Source organism: Ascaphus truei, chromosome 1 (genome assembly GCF_040206685.1).
Source record: "Ascaphus truei isolate aAscTru1 chromosome 1, aAscTru1.hap1, whole genome shotgun sequence".
Taxonomy (NCBI): Eukaryota; Metazoa; Chordata; class Amphibia; order Anura; family Ascaphidae; genus Ascaphus; species Ascaphus truei.
In genome coordinates this window covers 408,888,632-408,908,311 of record NC_134483.1, presented here as the reverse complement: position 1 = coordinate 408,908,311, position 19,680 = coordinate 408,888,632, and the positions used below count along the sequence as shown (strand labels likewise).

The following is a 19,680-nucleotide window of genomic DNA, read 5'->3' as shown; positions in this document are numbered from 1 at the left end:
TCATTTTCAGTCTTGGTTGCCAACATGTCTATGTCTCTTGTTAGTCTGTCTGTAGGTGTACCTCGGGGCTCTTGGGACCTCTTATTTTCTCTCTACACATTAATCACTTGGTGACCTCATCAACTCTTTTGGAATTATATCATCTCCTGTATATGCAGATGACAAAGATATATCCATTGCCTCTAACCTCACACCTTAAACCCAGTCCCAAGTCTCTACTTGCCTCCTGGCTAAATCCTCGTGGATGGTGCTCCGTTGCCTTAAACTAAATATTTAATTAGTATTGCTCATATTTTTCTCATATTTTACTCATATTTTCCCTGAGACTCGACGTAATATTCTCTTTTTCCATCACAGAAAATTATTCTATCATCTATCCTGAAATCAAAGCCTCTTGCCTAGGCATGAAATTTGATTCCACCCTTTCCTTCTCCATTCCTCCGTCAATCTACTGCTAAAACTCTAATGCATGCCCTTATCCTCTCCCGTCGGGATTATTGTCACATACAACCAATAGGCCCTCCCTGCCTCACAACTTTCTCCTTTGCAAACAATCCCAAATTCTGCTGTTAGAATAATGTAACTTTCTCCTAAAACAGTCTCTGCTTATCTCATCCTTACATCCCTCTCCTGGTATCACTGGCAAAGTTCTTCTCCTTTCCTTCAAGGCTCTCCCCTCATCTGCTCCACCCTACATATTGGCTGTAATCTCACATTATGCCCGTGCTTATCACCTGCGCTCTACTCATAACTGTCTCCTCTAAACCGCGCTCTCGCCTTAAACCTTTTCCCTCACTGTCCTCCATACCTGTGGAACTCCCTCCCACATTATACTTTCTCTCCCCACCTTTAAATCAAACCTTCAAAACTCGCCTCTAAAATGAAGCATTTCAATAGCCTAGACCAGGCAAGGGGGGCACAAGATTTTTCAAGGGGGGCATGGGCGTTTGCAGAGGCCCTGCGCTCTTCCCCATGGCATTTAACTTAAATGCCGGGGGATCGTGTGAGGCCTCTGCAACATCCCTTACCTTGTCTTCGCAACGTGTCGCCATGGCAAAGTGGGGTCACATGATGTCACATTGCCACATGACCCAGCTGCGGCATTTGATGCCGAAGACAAGGTAAGGAGGGGGCGCGAGCGCAGGCAAGGGGCGCAGTGGGGAAAGTTTGCGCTCCCCTGGCCTCATGGCTAATATCACAGACCCAGTCGCTCCTACCAACCATTGTGACCAAGCACTGCCATCTATTGCACGTATTCCCTCACCTGCTGTCTCTAAGGCCTGGGACCCGCTGCGCCCGGCGGCGCGGGCGGCCGCACGAGCGTTCCCCACCAGTAGGGGAATCCTCCCGAGCAGGTCCCAGTCCCCCCTCACAGCACAGCTCACTACACGCTGTGACGCGTCAGCCGGTAGGGGATTCAAGAGAATTGTAATCCCAAGCGTCGACGCATCACGTGGTGTGGCTGTGAGCCAATGAGGAGGGGAGGCTTCGGGGAGCGGGGAGGAGAGTGTGGAGGGAAAGCAGCGTGAGTGCCTGTCTGTGTGTGTGTATGTATGTGCCTGAGTGCGTGAGTGCCTGCCTGTGTGTGTGTGTGTGTGTGTGCATGAGTGTCAGTGTGTGAGTAGGGCAGCCCGCAGCAGCTCCCTCCTGCAGCCCGAGCCCGTGGGGGGGGGGGTAGCGTGTCCCTCCGCTTAAACCACGCCCCCCTCCGCTTAAACCACGCCTCTCCCTCCCACTCCAGCCCCCGCTCCCTACAGACCGCATATCGCGGTCTGTGTCTGTCAGCGCCCCGCCTGTCTGCAGTGCGGGCGCGCTGACTGAGGGAGCGGGGCCTTAGCCTAAGTATACCAACATCCCACTTGGATAGTAAGATTTCCAGGATAGGGATTTCCTTTTCTGTTTGATTTTCGGTGTTGCACTTATTGTATTATAATTCCCTGTAATGTATTCTTTTATAGCACTGCAGGCGATATATAAAGATATACATATCGCAAAAAATCTCTCTTCATGTTTCCATGATAATTTTAAAGCAATTTCTGATTAAGAATCTCCCAACCAACCCATTCTCTTCTAAAGAATGGTATGTGATGCGGAGTAAAGGTGATTGTCTTGTCTTTGGTTATGTAATCTGCATACTTGAAGGCAAACATTTCACAAATCATTTCCATTTTTTTTATTTGTTATGGGATTTCCTAACTTTACTTGCTAGTCCAGAAGCCAACCATTAGCATCAAAACCTTGCCTTATTTTGTCCATGTGTTCTTGTTTTAGGTATTGCAGGAAGATTTTGCATACTACATGGCTTAACCTACCCATTGAGTGATAGTATGTGATTGACGTTTCCCTAACATCTATCACTGCTAAACACCAATGCACTCCAAGATGAATAAGTACCAATAAAATATTCATAGAGAAGAGGTATACCTTTTTTGTCTATATTTTCATCGCTTGATATCCAGGCAGTTATAAAACTTGTGAAAAATGTTTTATTGAAAGCACAGACTTTTTATAAGCCCTTTCATTTACTTTGTTCCATCAGGAGATTCATATATAATTCTATTATCTCATCATTAAGCCAGTTAAGACTATTGAGAATCACGAAATCATGAGTGATTGTTAACTGAAAGCAATCACTTAAAACTGGATCTTGGTTCCCATCGAAAAGAGCACACTTAATTTATGTTTCTATTTTATGTATTTCTGGAAATTCTTCCCCCTCTAATTGCAGAGATTTATCCTCTTGCATTTGGCTTAATGTAACAGGTATCTCTTTTTAAAGAGGTACACAGATGTAAACTTACATAGTCTAATACAGAACGTTCCTGCAACCTCTGGTTTTGAAGCTGTAATGCTGGTGATTGTTGTTCTTCTATCAGGCTTGATCATAGAGGATGGTAATTTCTTGATTCCACAATTCTGCATGGAAGAAAGGTGGACTATGGGTTTCTTGAGCTCTGGAAACAAAATCAATTACAATGACTGAATCTGAACCTTGAGATTGTAGTTGACTATCAGGAAAATGTTCTTCGTAGAGCTGATCAAAGTTCGTACCTCGAGCTTTACAGCCAAGTTTAAAATTAGTGGTGTCACTTTGTAGAGGAGAATAGATGTTGACGGAGGTCAAAAAAGTTTTTTCCATGGCCACCTGAAGCAACTGTCTCTATGGTGTTCAGTTTCTTCCACTGCACTGAGATGTCATCTCAGCATTTTTGGGGGACTTGGAAGACTCCGATGACATGATCCACTCAACGTGATGAACTTGCACTGTTCTTAATTGGAAAGGACTTTTCAGAAATAGAAGTGTGAGAATAATCTGACTTTCCAATAGCAGCATTTAAGGGTCCAGTCGTATTTCTATGTAAACATTCCTGATTGCTCTTTGTTTCTTAGAGAGGGTGCACATTGCAGGAATAAAATTTCAGTAACTATTTACTGTTTTCTGGAAACATTTTGGCAGATTGTGTGAATATTGTATTGTCCACCTGAAGCCAGCGATTTTCAGTTGATTTCTTTGTAGAAATCTGGTTTATGAAGGGAGTATTTTAGACCTATCCAAATTTCTTTTATGTTGCAAAGGAGTAAACTGAAAGTCATAAGGATTTTTGTGCAACGTTGAGCTATTTTCGCTCTACCATATCGTCTCTTTCATGTCTTCTTTAATGTCATCTCACTCGCCTCCCGCTAGCTCGCTTCCTGAAAACTGCCTTAGCGACACCCCTGAGTGATGAGTGGACAAGCGGAGGAGTAGGGAAGGGTCTGGCATGAATGGGGTGTATATTACAAACACAGAAACGCGGACATAAACCACTGCTCACAATCTTTATAGTGAAGCGCGATATAGAAAGAGCACCAGGGACGTCTGTGATTTTTTTTCCCGCTAGCTTTTAAATCTTGATTTGTTTTTAGGGTCTTAATGCACATTTTTTCTATTCCACATATTATGTAAAAAAAAAATCAAGTTTTTTTGGTTTAGAATGGGTTTTACGAAGTCTATTAATGCAAGAGCCAATTGTGTATTATTGGAAACAAAAATGCATTTATTATGCCTTTTTCTTCAATCATTATTGAAAAATACAGAGAGAAGAGCTGTTAAGTGTCATTTAAGGAAAAAAATCTTTAAAAATATATACTGCAAGTCAAAAACAAAATAAATGATATAAAGACTAAGGATAAATGAATGAGTCTGCCGGCAGAAAGATATACCAGATATCTGGGAACCCGTGCACAAGGCAAACAAGGCACGCAAAAACACAATATTACTCTGACAATCTTCATCAGAATCCATCAAACTCGGCTAACTTCTGGAATGTTATCAACAATATATTCCAGCCTTCTAGCCATCAACAACCATGTAATATCATTAAGGAAGATATTACCCTGGCAAATTCCACTGACATTGCAAATGAATACTTTGTGGGTTGTGCTACGAACTTATTAGCGAAACACAACCTGAACTCCATACATGAACCTCTTTCTGGGAATACCTCTATAGCCCCACCCTCTCCCAACACTTTTCAATTTGTCCCAGTATCTGAAGAAGAGATTACACAAGTGCTCCTCAAATTAAAACTAAGCGGCCAATGTGGACTTGACCTACTGCAATCTAAGTTCCTACGACTTGGTGCCCCAGCCAATGCCAAACCACTTGCTTTCCTAATCAACTCTATCCTGTCTGCAGGCCATATCCCTAAGACCTGGAAAACTGCCAGAGTTGTCCCAATCTTCAAAAGTGGGGACAAAAACACTGTCTCAAACTACAGACCAATCTCTCTTCTCCCAACACTATCCAAAGTCATGGAAAAATGTGTTCACTCCCAATTAAGCTAATACCATACCAAAACAAATTTCCGTAGCCAATTCCAATCTGGCTTTCGCCCCAAACACTCCACGGTAACCAACCTGCTAAAAGTTTGCAATGAAATCCAGTGTAGAATGGAACAAGGACAACTCACCGGTGCAATATTCCTAGATTTTGCAAAGACTTTTGATACTGTTGATCATGTTATCCTGCTTAACAAACTCCAGTGCTCTGGAATAGGGAAGCATGCTTTAAACTGGTTTCATTCCTACCTATCAGGTAGATCCTAAGATGTGTCCATCTCAGGCTAACTCCAACCCCTTGGATATCACCTACGGTGTCCCACAAGGCTCTGTTCTGGGGTCCCTACTCTTCTCAGTGTTCATTTTCCTACAGCTTGTAAGAGAGCCTCAATATACACATGTAAACGGATGCAACAATCTTATATGCACACAGCCCTAACCTCTTTGACCTTGGACACGTACATCAATCTGACTTTTTGAGACTTGAAAATTGGATTGCCCAAAACAAACTGTTTTTAAACACCGACACGACTGTAACAATGGTATTTGGGACTAAGGCTACATTTCTAAAGCTTCCAATGATGGAGCTGCAGATCAGAACCAACTCTAATACTATCCTAGCCCCTGTTACTAGTTTCAAATATTTGGGCATATGGTTTGACTCCCATTTAACATTCGGGATGCTGGTCAGAAAGCGCATCGCACAGCAGATGCTGAAGTCAATTATAGACTATGGGGACATAGTATATGGCATGGCACCCCAAACTCACCTTGGCAAACTTGATACCCTCTACAACTAAATATGCTGCTTTGTCCATCAATGCAATTACAACACACATCACTGCGAAATGCTCAAAGAACAAGATTGATCATCAATTGAGTCTAGGCGCAAAGTTCATCTCTCCTGTCTTTCCTTCAAATACTTTCTGGGCAAGCTACCTGTCTACCTGAACAAGCTCCTCAACCCTACCACATGCAGCACTTATATGAGATCTGACTCCAAAAGACTGTTCATGGTTCCACGGTTCAACAAAGTATCCGGACGCTCCTCTTTCACTTACTGTGCACCCCACAACTGGAACAGTCTACCCGGAGACTCTCACTTCCGCCACCAATCTAAGTTCTTTCAAAACGAATGCTGTCTCACATTTTAATCTGGTCTGTAACTGTTATATACACCTATAATATATATTATCATTAACTGTGCATACAATGTCTTGTATATAATGTACTGTATAACCCATTTCACTCATTGTAACTATGTATTTGTAACCATGTATTTGTCATTATAACTCTGTGCCCAGGACATACTTGAAAACGAGAGGTAATGCTCAATGTATTACTTCCTGGTAAAAAAACTTTTTTATAAATAAACTAACCATGGATGATTTACTGTGAACATAATTCGACCTAATGCCCAATACCCATTTCTATATTTTATCTGATAAAATTGTGCAAACTTGACGCTGTAAACGGTATGTCTCGATGATCTTTCTACCATTTGTATTGGACTGAATGTACAACATACCATGTTCCCCATCTCCCTAACGCCTGTTTTCTGTAATCTCTCCCCCTCCATCACATTTTGAAAAAAAAAAAAAACAATAAAATACAAGTAAAAAAAAAAAAAATACACACACCTTTTTCCATATATTACCAGAAAGCCAAAAGTGAGTGTATGCCATATTTAAACCAAAGCAAGTTAAAAAAAATTAACATTGTTCATAACACATCCTGCATTAACAGAAGCATGCACTTACCCGAGTATTATCTTCAATTTCCCTGGTTGCCTGAAGCTTTCCATTAACACTAAATACACAGAAAATGCCCTTTTCATAGTATACTACACAGTGTCCCTCTCTCGAAGCCTGGATAAGTTTCGGTCGTAAGCAGTTTTCCACAGCCTCCAAAGTCCTCAAAAGGTCTCCATTCATAGAATGTATCAGACATGGTCCTTCTGAAAAAAACAAGGCAGGGACAATTGCTGACAAACAGCCCCCAACATTCCTCTCTATCAATGACTCTGAGATAATAAGGGAACAAAGACTGTGTCCTCCGTTACAAAACAAACTTTGGTGATCTACTTTTTTTCTCCATAACAGTGTGTCTAATTTTGTACTTTGACTTGTTTCAGCTGACATGAACATAACCCAAAGTTTTGTCAGCTACAGTAAAAAAAAAATGTGGATGTCATTGAATAGTTTAGTTAGACGTTTAAAGATAAAATGTACAGTATAAAATGGCAGCTCTTACCTTTGGAGCCGCTAATCACCAACCCAAGCTCTGCACAAACCGTAGCACAGGTAATCTCACAGTCGTGACCAGTCAGAATTGCTCGGGGAGTAGCAAACTCATCTGCAAAGAAAAGCAAATTCATTGCATTAACAAAAAATATCATTATCAATACTAGAATTCAGAAATGTTGTTTATCCGGCTATACAAAGCCACACGCTTAATCCTAGAGCCCCCAAACTTGGCATGCTATCTAATAGAATCAAAAAAGAAGAGCGTAAATGGGGTTATGGTATGTTTGGTCCATTAAATATGATATGATATATATATATATATATATTAGCTATGAGATATATATATATATATATATATATATAGATATATAAATATAGCACTGTGTTCAGCTGTACAAGATGTCTGAAAGTCATTATGATGTTACCAGTATGATGCCAAATGCCAGATATATAGCCTACCAGGTACAACACCCAGTGGCTGACTTGCTTAGAGAAATTGTGGATGGCGGATAGGAGGCAGCAGGGGAGACGGGCGTCCCAGCGAGACAGAAGGAGAGGGTGGCTGGTATAGGGAGGGTGGGGGTGAGGGAGGCTAAGAGCAGGGTCCTGACAGGTTTTTGGGGGGGGGGGGGTGAGGGGGGGTACGTAGGTGTCACACAGTTGTGCTGTAACTTCAAGAATTACCTTGAGTTCTCCCTACTTTGGACCCCCACCACGGGCAACGTCGGGAAATTATGCTAGTATATTACAGTATAGAACCGTGGCTCAGGCAAAGCAAGCTTCATAAACACGTTTCATTCGCTCCATTTTGCAGGTATCCATTTACCTTTGTAGTCAATAATTTTAATTTGGTAATATTTTGCAGTGATGTGTGGACCCATATAGTTTATTTGAGCTCTGGTGAGGATTTACTGTACAGTTAAATACCACGAAGATGCCTGTTTTTATTCCCTTTATATATACACAGTACACCTGATAAAAAAGCCCCTGCTCTTTTTGCATTATACAAAGCTCTGCAGAAGGCATTCACATAAAGTACTCTGCCTTGTACGGTTCAAGACGTCCCCTCTCCGGAAATCTTTAAAAACCAGTGCAAAAGCTAGCTGCATAGTAAGGTATTGGATTAATGCATCACCTCCAATACACCATTTAATAATAAACATTTCATTCTATATTTTGTTACATCCTATATTGGCATCCTGTGTTTGGTATCCATTATAGTTGGATTTATTTTTGTTACTTTATATGGTGCGTCACAATTACAAAGTAATCATTATTAAATAATAACCATTAAACAAAAACGAAAGGTTAGATAATATATGATACACAGATAGATTGGCACATACAGAGTTAAAGGATTGCAAAGATATGGAGCGACTAGTTCAAAAGTTTTAAAACTAGATAGACAAGTATTAGACATCAAAGCCTTCTTCAAACAGACCTTTGATACCAGGAGGGTATACCACAACACAAGATAATATGTATAGTATACATTGGAATAGTGCAATAGAAGGCTTTAATAAGTAAAATGAGGCTCTTGCCATGAATCTGCAGAGATGGACAACAATGGTAAGTTTTTAAGCAAATGTGTCACGTGTGTAACCAAACAATAAAAAAAAAAAATTGACGAGTAAAAGTAGTCTGGATCATCTAGAGAGGTCTCAAATGACAAAGGCAAATCTTCCGAAACAGAATTGCAATAGCTTCAAATAGAAAGGACATAGAACAGAAAACCAAGAAATGTGATGTGCATTAAGGTACAGGGTACAGTCAGTTTCTGGCGAGTAACCCACAGGCAACTGGACTGATAAAAATAATGATAAAAGGGAAATAAGACTATAGTTAACAGCAGTACAATCATTTATTTTTTAATAAAAACGTCAGTGGATTACTTCAATACGGCAGGAAAGCATTATTAATCACAACAGCCAGTTCATTGATGTATTAGCTTGAAGTGCCATAAACGTCATCATTTTTAAAGCAACAATACGCACTTTGTTTTCTTACAACCTATAACGAGCGGCTCCCCCCAGAACTGATCTTTGCAGCTCTACTTTGTTTATTTTTATATCAAAAAAACGTTACCCGCAGGGGTCAGCCGTGCTCTAGCGGCTTATGATGTTTTCAATGAGATAAATATGACAGTTCTTCCTGGATGGTTATGAGCCTTTAAATCTGCAATCATCTCATTTATGGACGTGACTCAATCATATGATGGCATCTATGTTAGAACAATTAGTACGAGAGCTGGTAAAGTTATATTATTTTTCTCAATGGCCAGTATTGCTACTAGTCTGCATATTCCCTGTGCATTTACAATGATAATTTAAGGCCCCTAATTGATATGCATTCATTTGAATGGAGCTCAGAATATTTCATTGTACTGAACAGCAGCGTGGCAGCTAACGGAATAGGCTTGAGTTCAACCAAATGAAATAATTTAATTTTCTTAAAAGCTGCACTGCGTACTGATCAATTTCTTCTCTCCATTACCTAAAATCATGCCATTGAAATGTAACCCCTCCTTGCCCGGCTCAAAGGAGTGTTACGGTCAAGGTAGTGTTATTTAGGCATAAATGCTCAGTGTGATTGGGTTACTTTTATCAGGGTGCTGGCAACCGTGCAGGCTGGTGTAGTAAGCGTTGATGGAATGAAGGGCGCCAGGAACTTTAGACGAACAGTTCTTTATTTATTATTGTAGGCTTTCATACTTCTTCCCTTGGGCTCAAGCAGCACTCCAGGGAGGCACATGGCTGGTCACCTTTCCATACATTTTGGGTATATAAACAGCAATCCCTTGCATGTGGACATGAGGTTTTGCTAGCAGCGTACCAGGACTCTATGCATGGGGTGCACCTTCTATCGGGGACCCCAAAACCTGTCATCCTGTGAAGATCCCTCCTAGTCCCTACATTGGCTTGCTAGTGTAGCTATTTGGGCTTGTTTTTAGGCAAGTCGTGTGTGTGACACTCCTTCGCGAGGAATCCCCTGCCATGGGTGTCATGCATATCCTCTTTAGGTATGGTAGGATGTTCCTGACCCTTAATTATTAGAGGACTCATTTAAGTAAGGGACACTTTTCTTTAACGGCAAAATAATAAAGGTGACGATACTCACTAACACAGCTACACACTTAAAAACAGACAATATATACAATGAGGCTCCTCTCCTCTTGTCCTCCAGGAACCTAAGAAGCTTCTGCAGCGGTTATATACCATTCTGTGAGGTCACCATCCCACTGGTATAGAGGGAGGAGTTTGCATATGGCTTAGTCATCCTGACCCAGGTGGGACACAAAATACCTTCTGGAAGGTGGGCGTGGCTAGACCTCTGCCTAGTAACTTTGCAACATAATATGGGAGAGGGGAGTTACTCTGCAGCAACCCATGCAATTAACCCTTTAGGGCCCATAAATGCACATAGTAATCCTAGAGGGGGTTACAGAAACAAAATAAAAAAACTGCAAACTGGGCTGGTTTCTTTTTAATACTGACCAAATGTATTAGTATCTCTGTATTGTTACCATATGTCACAAAGGCTTTACAGAGCTTGTTGATTTCTTCCTGTGGATTCGCCATGTTGAGATTTCCGTGTATTTAATGATAAAAGTAAAGCCACACACGGCGCTTTCAATGCTTGTAAAATGAAATGTTCTCACAAAGCATGTAGAAAACTGTTGATCGAAACTGCAGTTTATTTCTATCTGGTTCCTCACTGCTCTTTGCTTAATGCACTCTGTCTCACACATCTTACACAGATTTAGCATTGTAAATCGGAGCCACAATTCCACGGGTAAAACATGTTACATCTCCTAACACTACTGTACATTATATTATAGGGCATTTTGAAAATGTAACTGTACTTGAGAAAAGTTTAAAGCACGCATTAAAATACAAATATGTAGCAGCCATTCTTTAATCTTCACAACTGTACTATTATTTAAACAAGTACCATCTGATTTGTTATGTACATCCTTGCACAGACCATATTAAAGTCTGTTTCTTTTTAATACGCAGATTGCAATTTATTTCAATTCTATGCTTATCTGCACTTCACACAAGTTTGTAGAAAATAATAAGTACTCCATTTTCTTCAAGGCCATCTTTAAAAACACATTCAGAGAGTGCGCTTTCAGTTCACATAGGGACAACAAATATGGCTTGCAGTAGGAACTCTCAAAAAGTGCAGCGTACCCTATACAAACACAACATACAGATTGGTGCACATGGTCAGACGAGTGGTAGATATTATCCAATTAATTGTTGGTCTCTCTGCAGAGTGGGCAAGCAACAAAGTAAAGATAATTACTTTGGAAACATGAACCTGGAATGCCATGCAATGGATATAAAGGTCTTGGCGTATTTAGTCAACCTGTGCCATTAAAACTGTCCAAAAAACACTATTCCTACTTGCATTGATATGGTTAGTCACATCTTAAATTATTGAGATATAGGGGCCTATGCAGAGAGCAGCGAATTTTCGAAATTCGCCATTTTTTGGAGATAATCGCGCAGAAAACAGCAGAAAATGGAGATTTCCGAAAAACGCGCCAATTTTTCTTTTCTATTTGTAAAACTCGCCTCGCGGCTGGCGAGAACCGCAATCTCGCCAGTTTAAAAAATATCCGTATGCAGAGAGGCGCGAACGGCATCTAGCGGCTGTTCGCGCCAATAAAATGGCGCGATTGTCTCCGTTTTGCCTCGCCAAAAAAAACTGCCGCTCGCGGCCATTGCAAAGGGAAAAAAAAAGGCGCGAATTTGTTTTAACACATTTCTGAAGCGCGCATCTCGCCAATTTAAACTCGCCACACGCATCCATGTTAAACATAGCAGAATTCGCACTTTTCTGCATATGGAGATTAAAACTCTCCAAAAAAGCTACTTTTTAATAAATTCGCCAATTTTAAAATTCGCTGCTCTCTGCATAGGCCCCATACTGTGGTCTGAAACTTTAAAATGATATTGTTAAGCTATGTATTTGGTTCATATTTATAACTGATTCGCCTTACTCTCGAGTTTTTACATCATGTCCTGCTTCAAGCCACTGTGAAAATCTTCTCAGAGGAAAAAAAACACATGAAAAAAGGGACCATAATCAGTGAAAGAGGTAACACAGTCGCCATAGACAGACAGCTCAAAACTGCAATAATGTTTAGCACATGGGTTTTCTTTTCATGTAGCAAAATCTGCAGGAGGAAAGAGGGGGAGGGGAAGTCGTTTTTTGAAATTATACTGTCGGCATGTGAGTAGTTTGGGCAAGATCAAGAGGTTCTTTATCTTGACCAAACTACAAATGTGCGACAGTGTAATTGAAAAAGACATCTCTCTTTTGCACACAGATCTGAAAGAACAGACTATCTTAAAAAAAAAAAAAAATGCTGGTTATACAATTGTTTGTGGCAGAAATTTTTGAGAAGACATTTTAAGCCTTTTGTTCACTTTCAAAATTAGCGTGAAACTTAATGTACTAAACACAGTAAGCTGTATAAAATTAAAAATACAACTTCAAACATTGCTTTTGCTAAACATTTAAAAAAAATTTTTTTTTAAATAATTAGCCTATTAAAAACTCATATGTTTTACTGAGAAATACACAACAGAAAAAGCATATAACACCATGGGAACATAAAGAAACCTATTCAGAGCAGCTGCCCCTTGGGCATGGTCTTTACTCACAAAAAGCAGTCTTGGTAAGGGGGCTTAAATGAGATTTTCCAAAAACAACCAATGCTTTGTCCCAAGTGCAATTATTTCTTCCCAAGTTATTTTGCAGCACCAATATTATTTTTTGATAATAAAACTTGTCGGCAGAACAAAAACAGAACACTCCCTAAACACGGTTAGCTGAAAAACGATTTCATTATTCATTTAGGAACTCTAAAAGTAGCCTGCGTTTGATTCAAAACAACCAGCCTTTGAAGAGCACAACTGTCCTGTAAATAACGTATGTACGTGTAATGAAAAGCAGAATATTACTTCAATTTGTGTGCACTTATTTTTGTTACTGTTTGAGATGGGAAGGCAATTGTGAAAAGTACATTCTGAAAGTTGCCAAAAGGTTACTGTGCCACAGAAAAGAGATGCCGCTTGCCAACTTTAATTTAAATTGTAGCAAACAGATAATGCATGTTATCAGAAAAGCACCTATAAATGTATGCATAATATTATGAGAAATTACACACGTTATTTACTAAAAAGTCACTTTATAACGCTGATATAAATGGTTGTGTCGATGTAACAGTAACGTAAAGAGAAGGGCAATAACCAATGTTTGTTAACAGTTTTTGAAATGAACCGTCATTATTAAGCAATAATGGCTGCCAGACTTCAGTGAATATACATTGTAGCCTCTGATATTGAACAATCAGCAGTACCTCAATAAAGTCAACCCCATCTATGTTTCCTTTTACCATCTTAACAACCCAAGTTTAAAAAAAATAATATATATATATATATATATCTAAAAAAAAAACGAACAGGTGTTAGATTATTACATATTTACAATGTGGCAACATTCTATAGCACGCTACAGTGGAAAGACAATAACAATAAAAGTTACAATATATAACACATACTGGTACATTAGGTAAGAGGGCCTCTGCGTCAATCAGCTTTAATTCCATAAAAATAAAAAGATATACAGTATATAACGTCGATTTAACCTATTAATCTCTGGTACCGCTTAATTTTGACATTCTGTCCCTGAATGTTTAGTGCAATAACAAGATTTAAATACAGTGGTATTCCAATGTAATATTTACACATCTACAAGGTTTTAAAAAAACATGAATATTGGTATAAACATAAAAGGAGTAAACCTCTTCAGACATGGCTTATACTTGCAAAAAACTTGCCTGCAGCTCGAAATTAATTATGTTTTTAATGAAGAAGTCGTAGGCTGTGCTTATAGTGCCGACTACGCGACGTCGCAGCAAATACATGCAGTCCATCGAGGGTGCACATGGTGGGCGCGACCTCAACCGTGCTGCAGAGCGACAGAGCGGTCGTGATCACTGGCAGTCAAATGATAGTTTTTTTCGATTGCCGCGTGACGTCAGCGGCACATGAGTGGTGCAGCCAATGAGGGCGAACCGCTCACGGCCATGCCTACTGGTTGTCCTCTGGTCTCCTTCACCATAAGCAGGAATCACTATTACAACGGTGATGAATGATGTCACGCGGTCGCGTCACCTGCACTATAAGCGCAGCCTTATACTTTCTGTATGCAGAAGAATGTTGTCGATCAAAACTAATACCATAACCGGTATTTGCATAGAAAATAATTGCTACTAAAATGCAAGCTTTAAACGGTTTAAGATGAATAAAAATGTAAGAAGGGCCTAATAGCAGTATTTCACATTTCAGTTTACCCGTCAAGAACATACTGCAGCTGAGCCGCAGAATTGAGGATAATCACGTACTCCCTTCTTCTGCCCTGAGAAAAGAACTTCAACAATTATACTACAGCTCCTCAAAAAGCAGCAGCAGCAGCTGAGCCACATTCTCACTCCATTACCAGGAGGATACACATCATTGTGTGTTACTATCGGTGGGTAATACTGCAACGCGGAGGGCAAAAGCAACGTGGCAGACTTGGTAAATGTGCTATGTGACAGTTGCACAGAAAACAGATATCCACATTCTACACTTTCAAAGGAAATCCTACATTAAATCAGAGTTGAGTAAGAGGCACTGCTGCATTAAATAAATGTATGTGTTACTTGTGCATCCACTGTAAAAGAAACATTTTGCCATTTTCTATCAAAGCCAAGTCTCGACTTTACTGCCAGCGCAGCATGTCATAAAACATTATGCGCCACACAGAGGTACGGGAAAATAATACCTCTCACCATAAACACTCCCGGAGAAATCAAGTCACATTACCAACAGAAATGTGTAATTCAACTTTGCAATTAAATGTGTATATGACTTCATAAATTTCTCAGCCCAAATATTATTTATCTAGAAAAGATTGGTGTTATAAACCCCTGGTAGAGCTGGGCTTTAGAAGAAAATGAAGCATTAAATTGTAAGTCAGCTAACAGCAGGGACCACGGTTATATTACTTTCATTAACCCTTTCATCCTGCATAGCTAATACACGGTTGTCTAGAAATGAATCTGTCAAATCACAGACTTTGGTGCAGAAAGTCTTTCATATATCGTACTTTGTATAATTATTCCTACTTGTACGCAATCTCAATTCATCCCGCACTGTCCTGGCACTTTGGAGCTTGATTTGTTAAAAGAAAAAAACACCTGAAGTGATATTAGGGGACATGGCAAACAATAACAAATATAATAAAAACGATATAATTTAAGTATGGAGAACAGGAATTGTGTAGTTTGCCAATGTAATTATATAGAATGTGACTTTCTACACTGGCCAAAAAGTTGTGCCACACTGATCATCCTGTGAATGAATAATCAAAAATGATGAATAAAACCATTTTTTTTAAAAAGACGTGTATAAGGAGTAAACTAGTACTGCATAAAACTGGATACTACAAAGAAAATGTGTTTCACATCTTTGCAATGTTCTCCCCCAACATGAGGTTCACAAACACATTCTGAAAGCTGGCATGATCCATATTAAAAAAAAAAAAAAAAGTCTTTAGATAAAAAGGGCAACATTTTGAAAGGTTTAAGGGATGGTTTTCTCAATGGTAAAGATCTATTTAAGAGCTGATTGTAAAAGCAGAACAGATCTCCTTAAAAGATTTGGCGTTGCAACGGCTTCAGAAGATTGTCATGGTTTTCGGTAATGCAGGGGGAACATTTTATCTCGCTGCTGGTTTAAGGGGCACCACTTAAAACTTTTCTAAACTGTGTTAGGAGAACAGGCTTCAGAAAAAAAAAAAATCTTGCCAAGTGACTTCAAAGGGAAAGAGAGTCTTTGTCCCTTAAACAGGTTTATGAGCACTGATGCAAATCCCAAGGAGGGACTAAAAAGAAGGCGCTCTGCATCTTTATGGTGATCTTTAGGGAAGATGAACAAGTCAAATGAGATTAAAGATCATCCGAATCCTGCCACTAATACCACAAACACATGAGCGCTTCACAGACGTGCTTTTTCTCAGCACAGTGTAGAAGACATTTCCTAACTTGGACTAGCTCATCAGAGCACCACTTCAATGTGAGAAGCATTTCTGTCCTTCAGAGTTTAACCGATTCCAGTACTGGAAGGGCCTTTACCGCATTACTGTACTTATAAGTGCTACAGAACTGAAGGGAGTTAAATACATGTATACTTCCAACCATATGTGAAACGTCCCTATTATACTGTAGATCAAAAGAAGATACTAGTGACTCCTCATAAGCTCATATGGCAGTATGAAGAAATACAGAAATATGCACACACATATATATACATACACACACACATACACACACACAGATTTATTATCTTGAGAAAGGTCTCTCTGTGAGGACTGAAACATTGATTCTTTAATAAAACGGTTTTCTACTTTTGCAAATCCCGTGTCAGACACACACACGTTTAAAAATAATGTCCAAACAGCTTAGCCGTGGTAATTAATGTAGGACGATTTTAAAGAGGCAATCAAAGCCGTCTGATTTTTTTGCAATTTTTTTTAATATACAGCATTGAAGCAGGGGTCTCCGGAGCTGAACCCCCATTCATTTCAGCTCTGGGAACTCCCTGCTTCCAGAGATTCTTACCTAATGAGAATCATTTGAAAAAAATACTTGCGTTCTTGGATTGCTCCTTTAAGACTGGCACAGCACAGCTACTTTTCAAATGTACTCCACCACCATGCAAAAACAAAGCAAACGAACTGGTGCGATGGTGCTTTCCAACATCATTTGAGTTTATTTATTGCAGGCTGAGAGCCTTTAATTAAGTTACGCAAATGCAGGGAAAAGATAGCTGTTTCGTATATGTACAGTATTCTGTGTTTGTGCTAATGTGAATGTACCTTTAAAAGGAGGGAAGGAATTCTAAGTGGCCATTCAATTCTGTAAAAAGTGCTAGTTAGGAATGCTTGGACATTTTCATAACATAAATCTGAAGTGGCATTTTTATGGACTGAGAGCATATCTTTGTAGTAATGACATCAAACTGTGATCTATATCCCTGTAATGTGAATAATTACAGCAAAGATTCGGTTTCCTTAAAGAAAAGGGTATGCAGAAAAAGCAGGCCATTTCTTAAGTAACCACTTTTTAAAAGAGAACATTGTACAATTCAGGAGTTTCTTTTTTTTCCAAGTCTATTTTACAGTATATTAACTGGTTGAGTCAATAATTTATGTTTAAAAAAAAAAACTGGATTCTTTGTGGGGAAAAAAACCAATATTGAACTTCCTTCCAGGCAAAGAGGCCTGAAATGCATTTTCTTTACAGACCCATCCTGCATGGAAGGGGCTTAGAAGAACAGTTGGTTTACGTACAGTATTCAAAGCTTTATCCTTTCAACATGCTGAGATATTGATTTATGTATATCAATAACATACACACAACAAGTTATTTCCGTATTAAAGATCAGCAGATTTTGCATATATGTTAATTACAAGTAAAATAAAGTCATTTTTGTTCCATTTATTATAGACTTTACCGCTTCACTCTGCCACAAAAAGGGAAATATACATATTTTGAGGGTCCTTCGGGTAATTTGCACAACGTTTTATAAGTCATTAGTTATCAAGTAATACTACCCCGCAAATTTTTTATTTTGGTGGTCCATACAATTTTATTTGAATACCTATAAAAGTTGTCTTAGTCAAACAATGTGCAGACTAGATAATTAATTTGGGTCAACTTTTAAATGCAGATTATAAAATATTACCAAAGTTATAAGTTGTAATTGTACATGATAAATCCTAGAGACGTCAGGTAGAAGACCATTTAAGGAACCGGGTAGCAAAATCATCAGAACATATATTAATGGCAAATAAAGTTAACAGATTAAATGTATTAGTGTTCTTATATTAAACATGGTTATGAATTGAATAGGAGACTGCTTAAGGTTAGATTTATTTTTATTTTTTAAACCTTAATTTATGCAAATACTTGAGCTACAGTCCCATTTTAAAATATAACAATGTCTGCAGCCATGTATGTATGTCTTTATTTGTATAGCGCCATTGATGTTCACAGCGCTTCACAGCCATAAAACCAGTGTTGTGATTCACGAAGTAAAAAAAGGAAATAAAAAATAAACAACAAAAACAAAAGGAACATAACCCATCCTAGGACTACGCAGTACATGCATTTCTGAGAAGCTTGTAACGCAAGAGGTAGGCTTCATTCTAAACATAATACAGTAAAAATATATACATACGGGTAGAATGCCTGCCTGTATTTAAATGTCAGTATGACATAAATCCTTTCAAAATAAATCAAGTTACACACAATGTTTACATGTGCTGTTCGGGTTCATCTTACTAGACTAACTGTAAATTCAAATACTAATTGCAGCAGCAGCATCACGCTTCCTATTTATGTATGACATTTTTGCTCAAATACATTTGGACTGCATCAAAGTCTAGTTGCAAAAATACTTGGTTTAAGTTACAAAATTTTAGTTCCCAGGCATAAATCATCCTTTCCTCTGTTTATGTGACATAGCCCTAGGGTTGTATGGTATATTCATTTTTCAGAGTAACTAAGCAAGTAAATAACTGTGTTGTATTCAGATATGGACCGATCAGGGTGCATATGGTATGCATTAATGCTAGACTCACTACAGTATATAAAGGAAAACACACACACACCAAACTATTTAGCATTGCTTTGGTCGTACCAAGGTCTTTCTTATCGTAGCAAGCGAAGCACCTTCCTCGTAAAGATCATATATACATTTTCACCGATACCTGAACACTACCAAATAGACCAACATCTCAATGGTGCATGTTACCCATACAGCATCGCAACCCCTGCCTTAGATCTCCACGCTACTGCCTCCTCAGACAGTGTGTGTCCAACATCAATATTACGCTGTGTATGGAGGACGTCAGGCATGGAAGACTAGTTGCATCAGATATTTGTGATTCTGAACAATTTATTTTTCAGGGCTACATAGGGAGACCAACGATGATCAGGGCTGTCAACGTTAAGCCCCATTGTGCAGCCAAGGACGGGTTTGTGCTGTGACATTGTAATTAGCAGCTGTGGTTACAAAATGTGTCAAGATTCCCTATTTATCCAGTTATTGTTTTGAAATATTTTGAAAGCTGCATTGCCACGTACTCAATCTTGCTTAGCTAAATTTCTGAGTACACTGCTTCTTGTTTCAAATACAGGTGTAGTCAAAAATAGGATCACTGGGAATATTTAAGTCCTTAAGATTGCATAGGGAAAATAGGACACGTTGTTTCCAAGCTCATCTCACCATTGATAACTGCCAATATGTGCAACCATACATTTCCTGCAAGAGTCACAATACCATATTCCAGTGGTTTTCAACCTTTTTTCTCTTGGGGGCACCACTATCCACAGTGCTCTCTCGCTGAGGCACCAGTCCGAGGGTCACAGAAAACATACAATAGGACAGTGAGTCACAAACACACACACACCAGGACAGTCAGAGAAAATACACAGTCAGAGAAAATACACAGTCAGAGAAAATAAACACACACACACACACACAGTCAC

At 39.2% G+C, this 19,680-nt stretch overlaps 1 protein-coding gene and 1 pseudogene across 4 annotated transcripts in view; both read right to left on the bottom strand.

Annotated features, from left to right (window-relative positions):
* LRBA (LPS responsive beige-like anchor protein) overlaps positions 1–19,680 on the bottom strand; it is a 608,431-nt gene that overhangs the window by 20,578 nt on the left and 568,173 nt on the right. For all 4 annotated transcript variants that reach the window (XM_075613691.1, XM_075613682.1, XM_075613662.1 and 1 more), the window contains 2 exons: positions 7,075–7,176; positions 6,582–6,778 (listed from right to left, as the gene is read on the bottom strand). In XM_075613691.1, coding sequence (XP_075469806.1) covers positions 6,582–6,778; positions 7,075–7,176 — 299 coding nt within the window. The remainder of the gene's footprint in view (positions 1–6,581; positions 6,779–7,074; positions 7,177–19,680) is intronic.
* LOC142502556 (sentrin-specific protease 1 pseudogene) lies at positions 1,898–3,974 on the bottom strand (annotated as a pseudogene).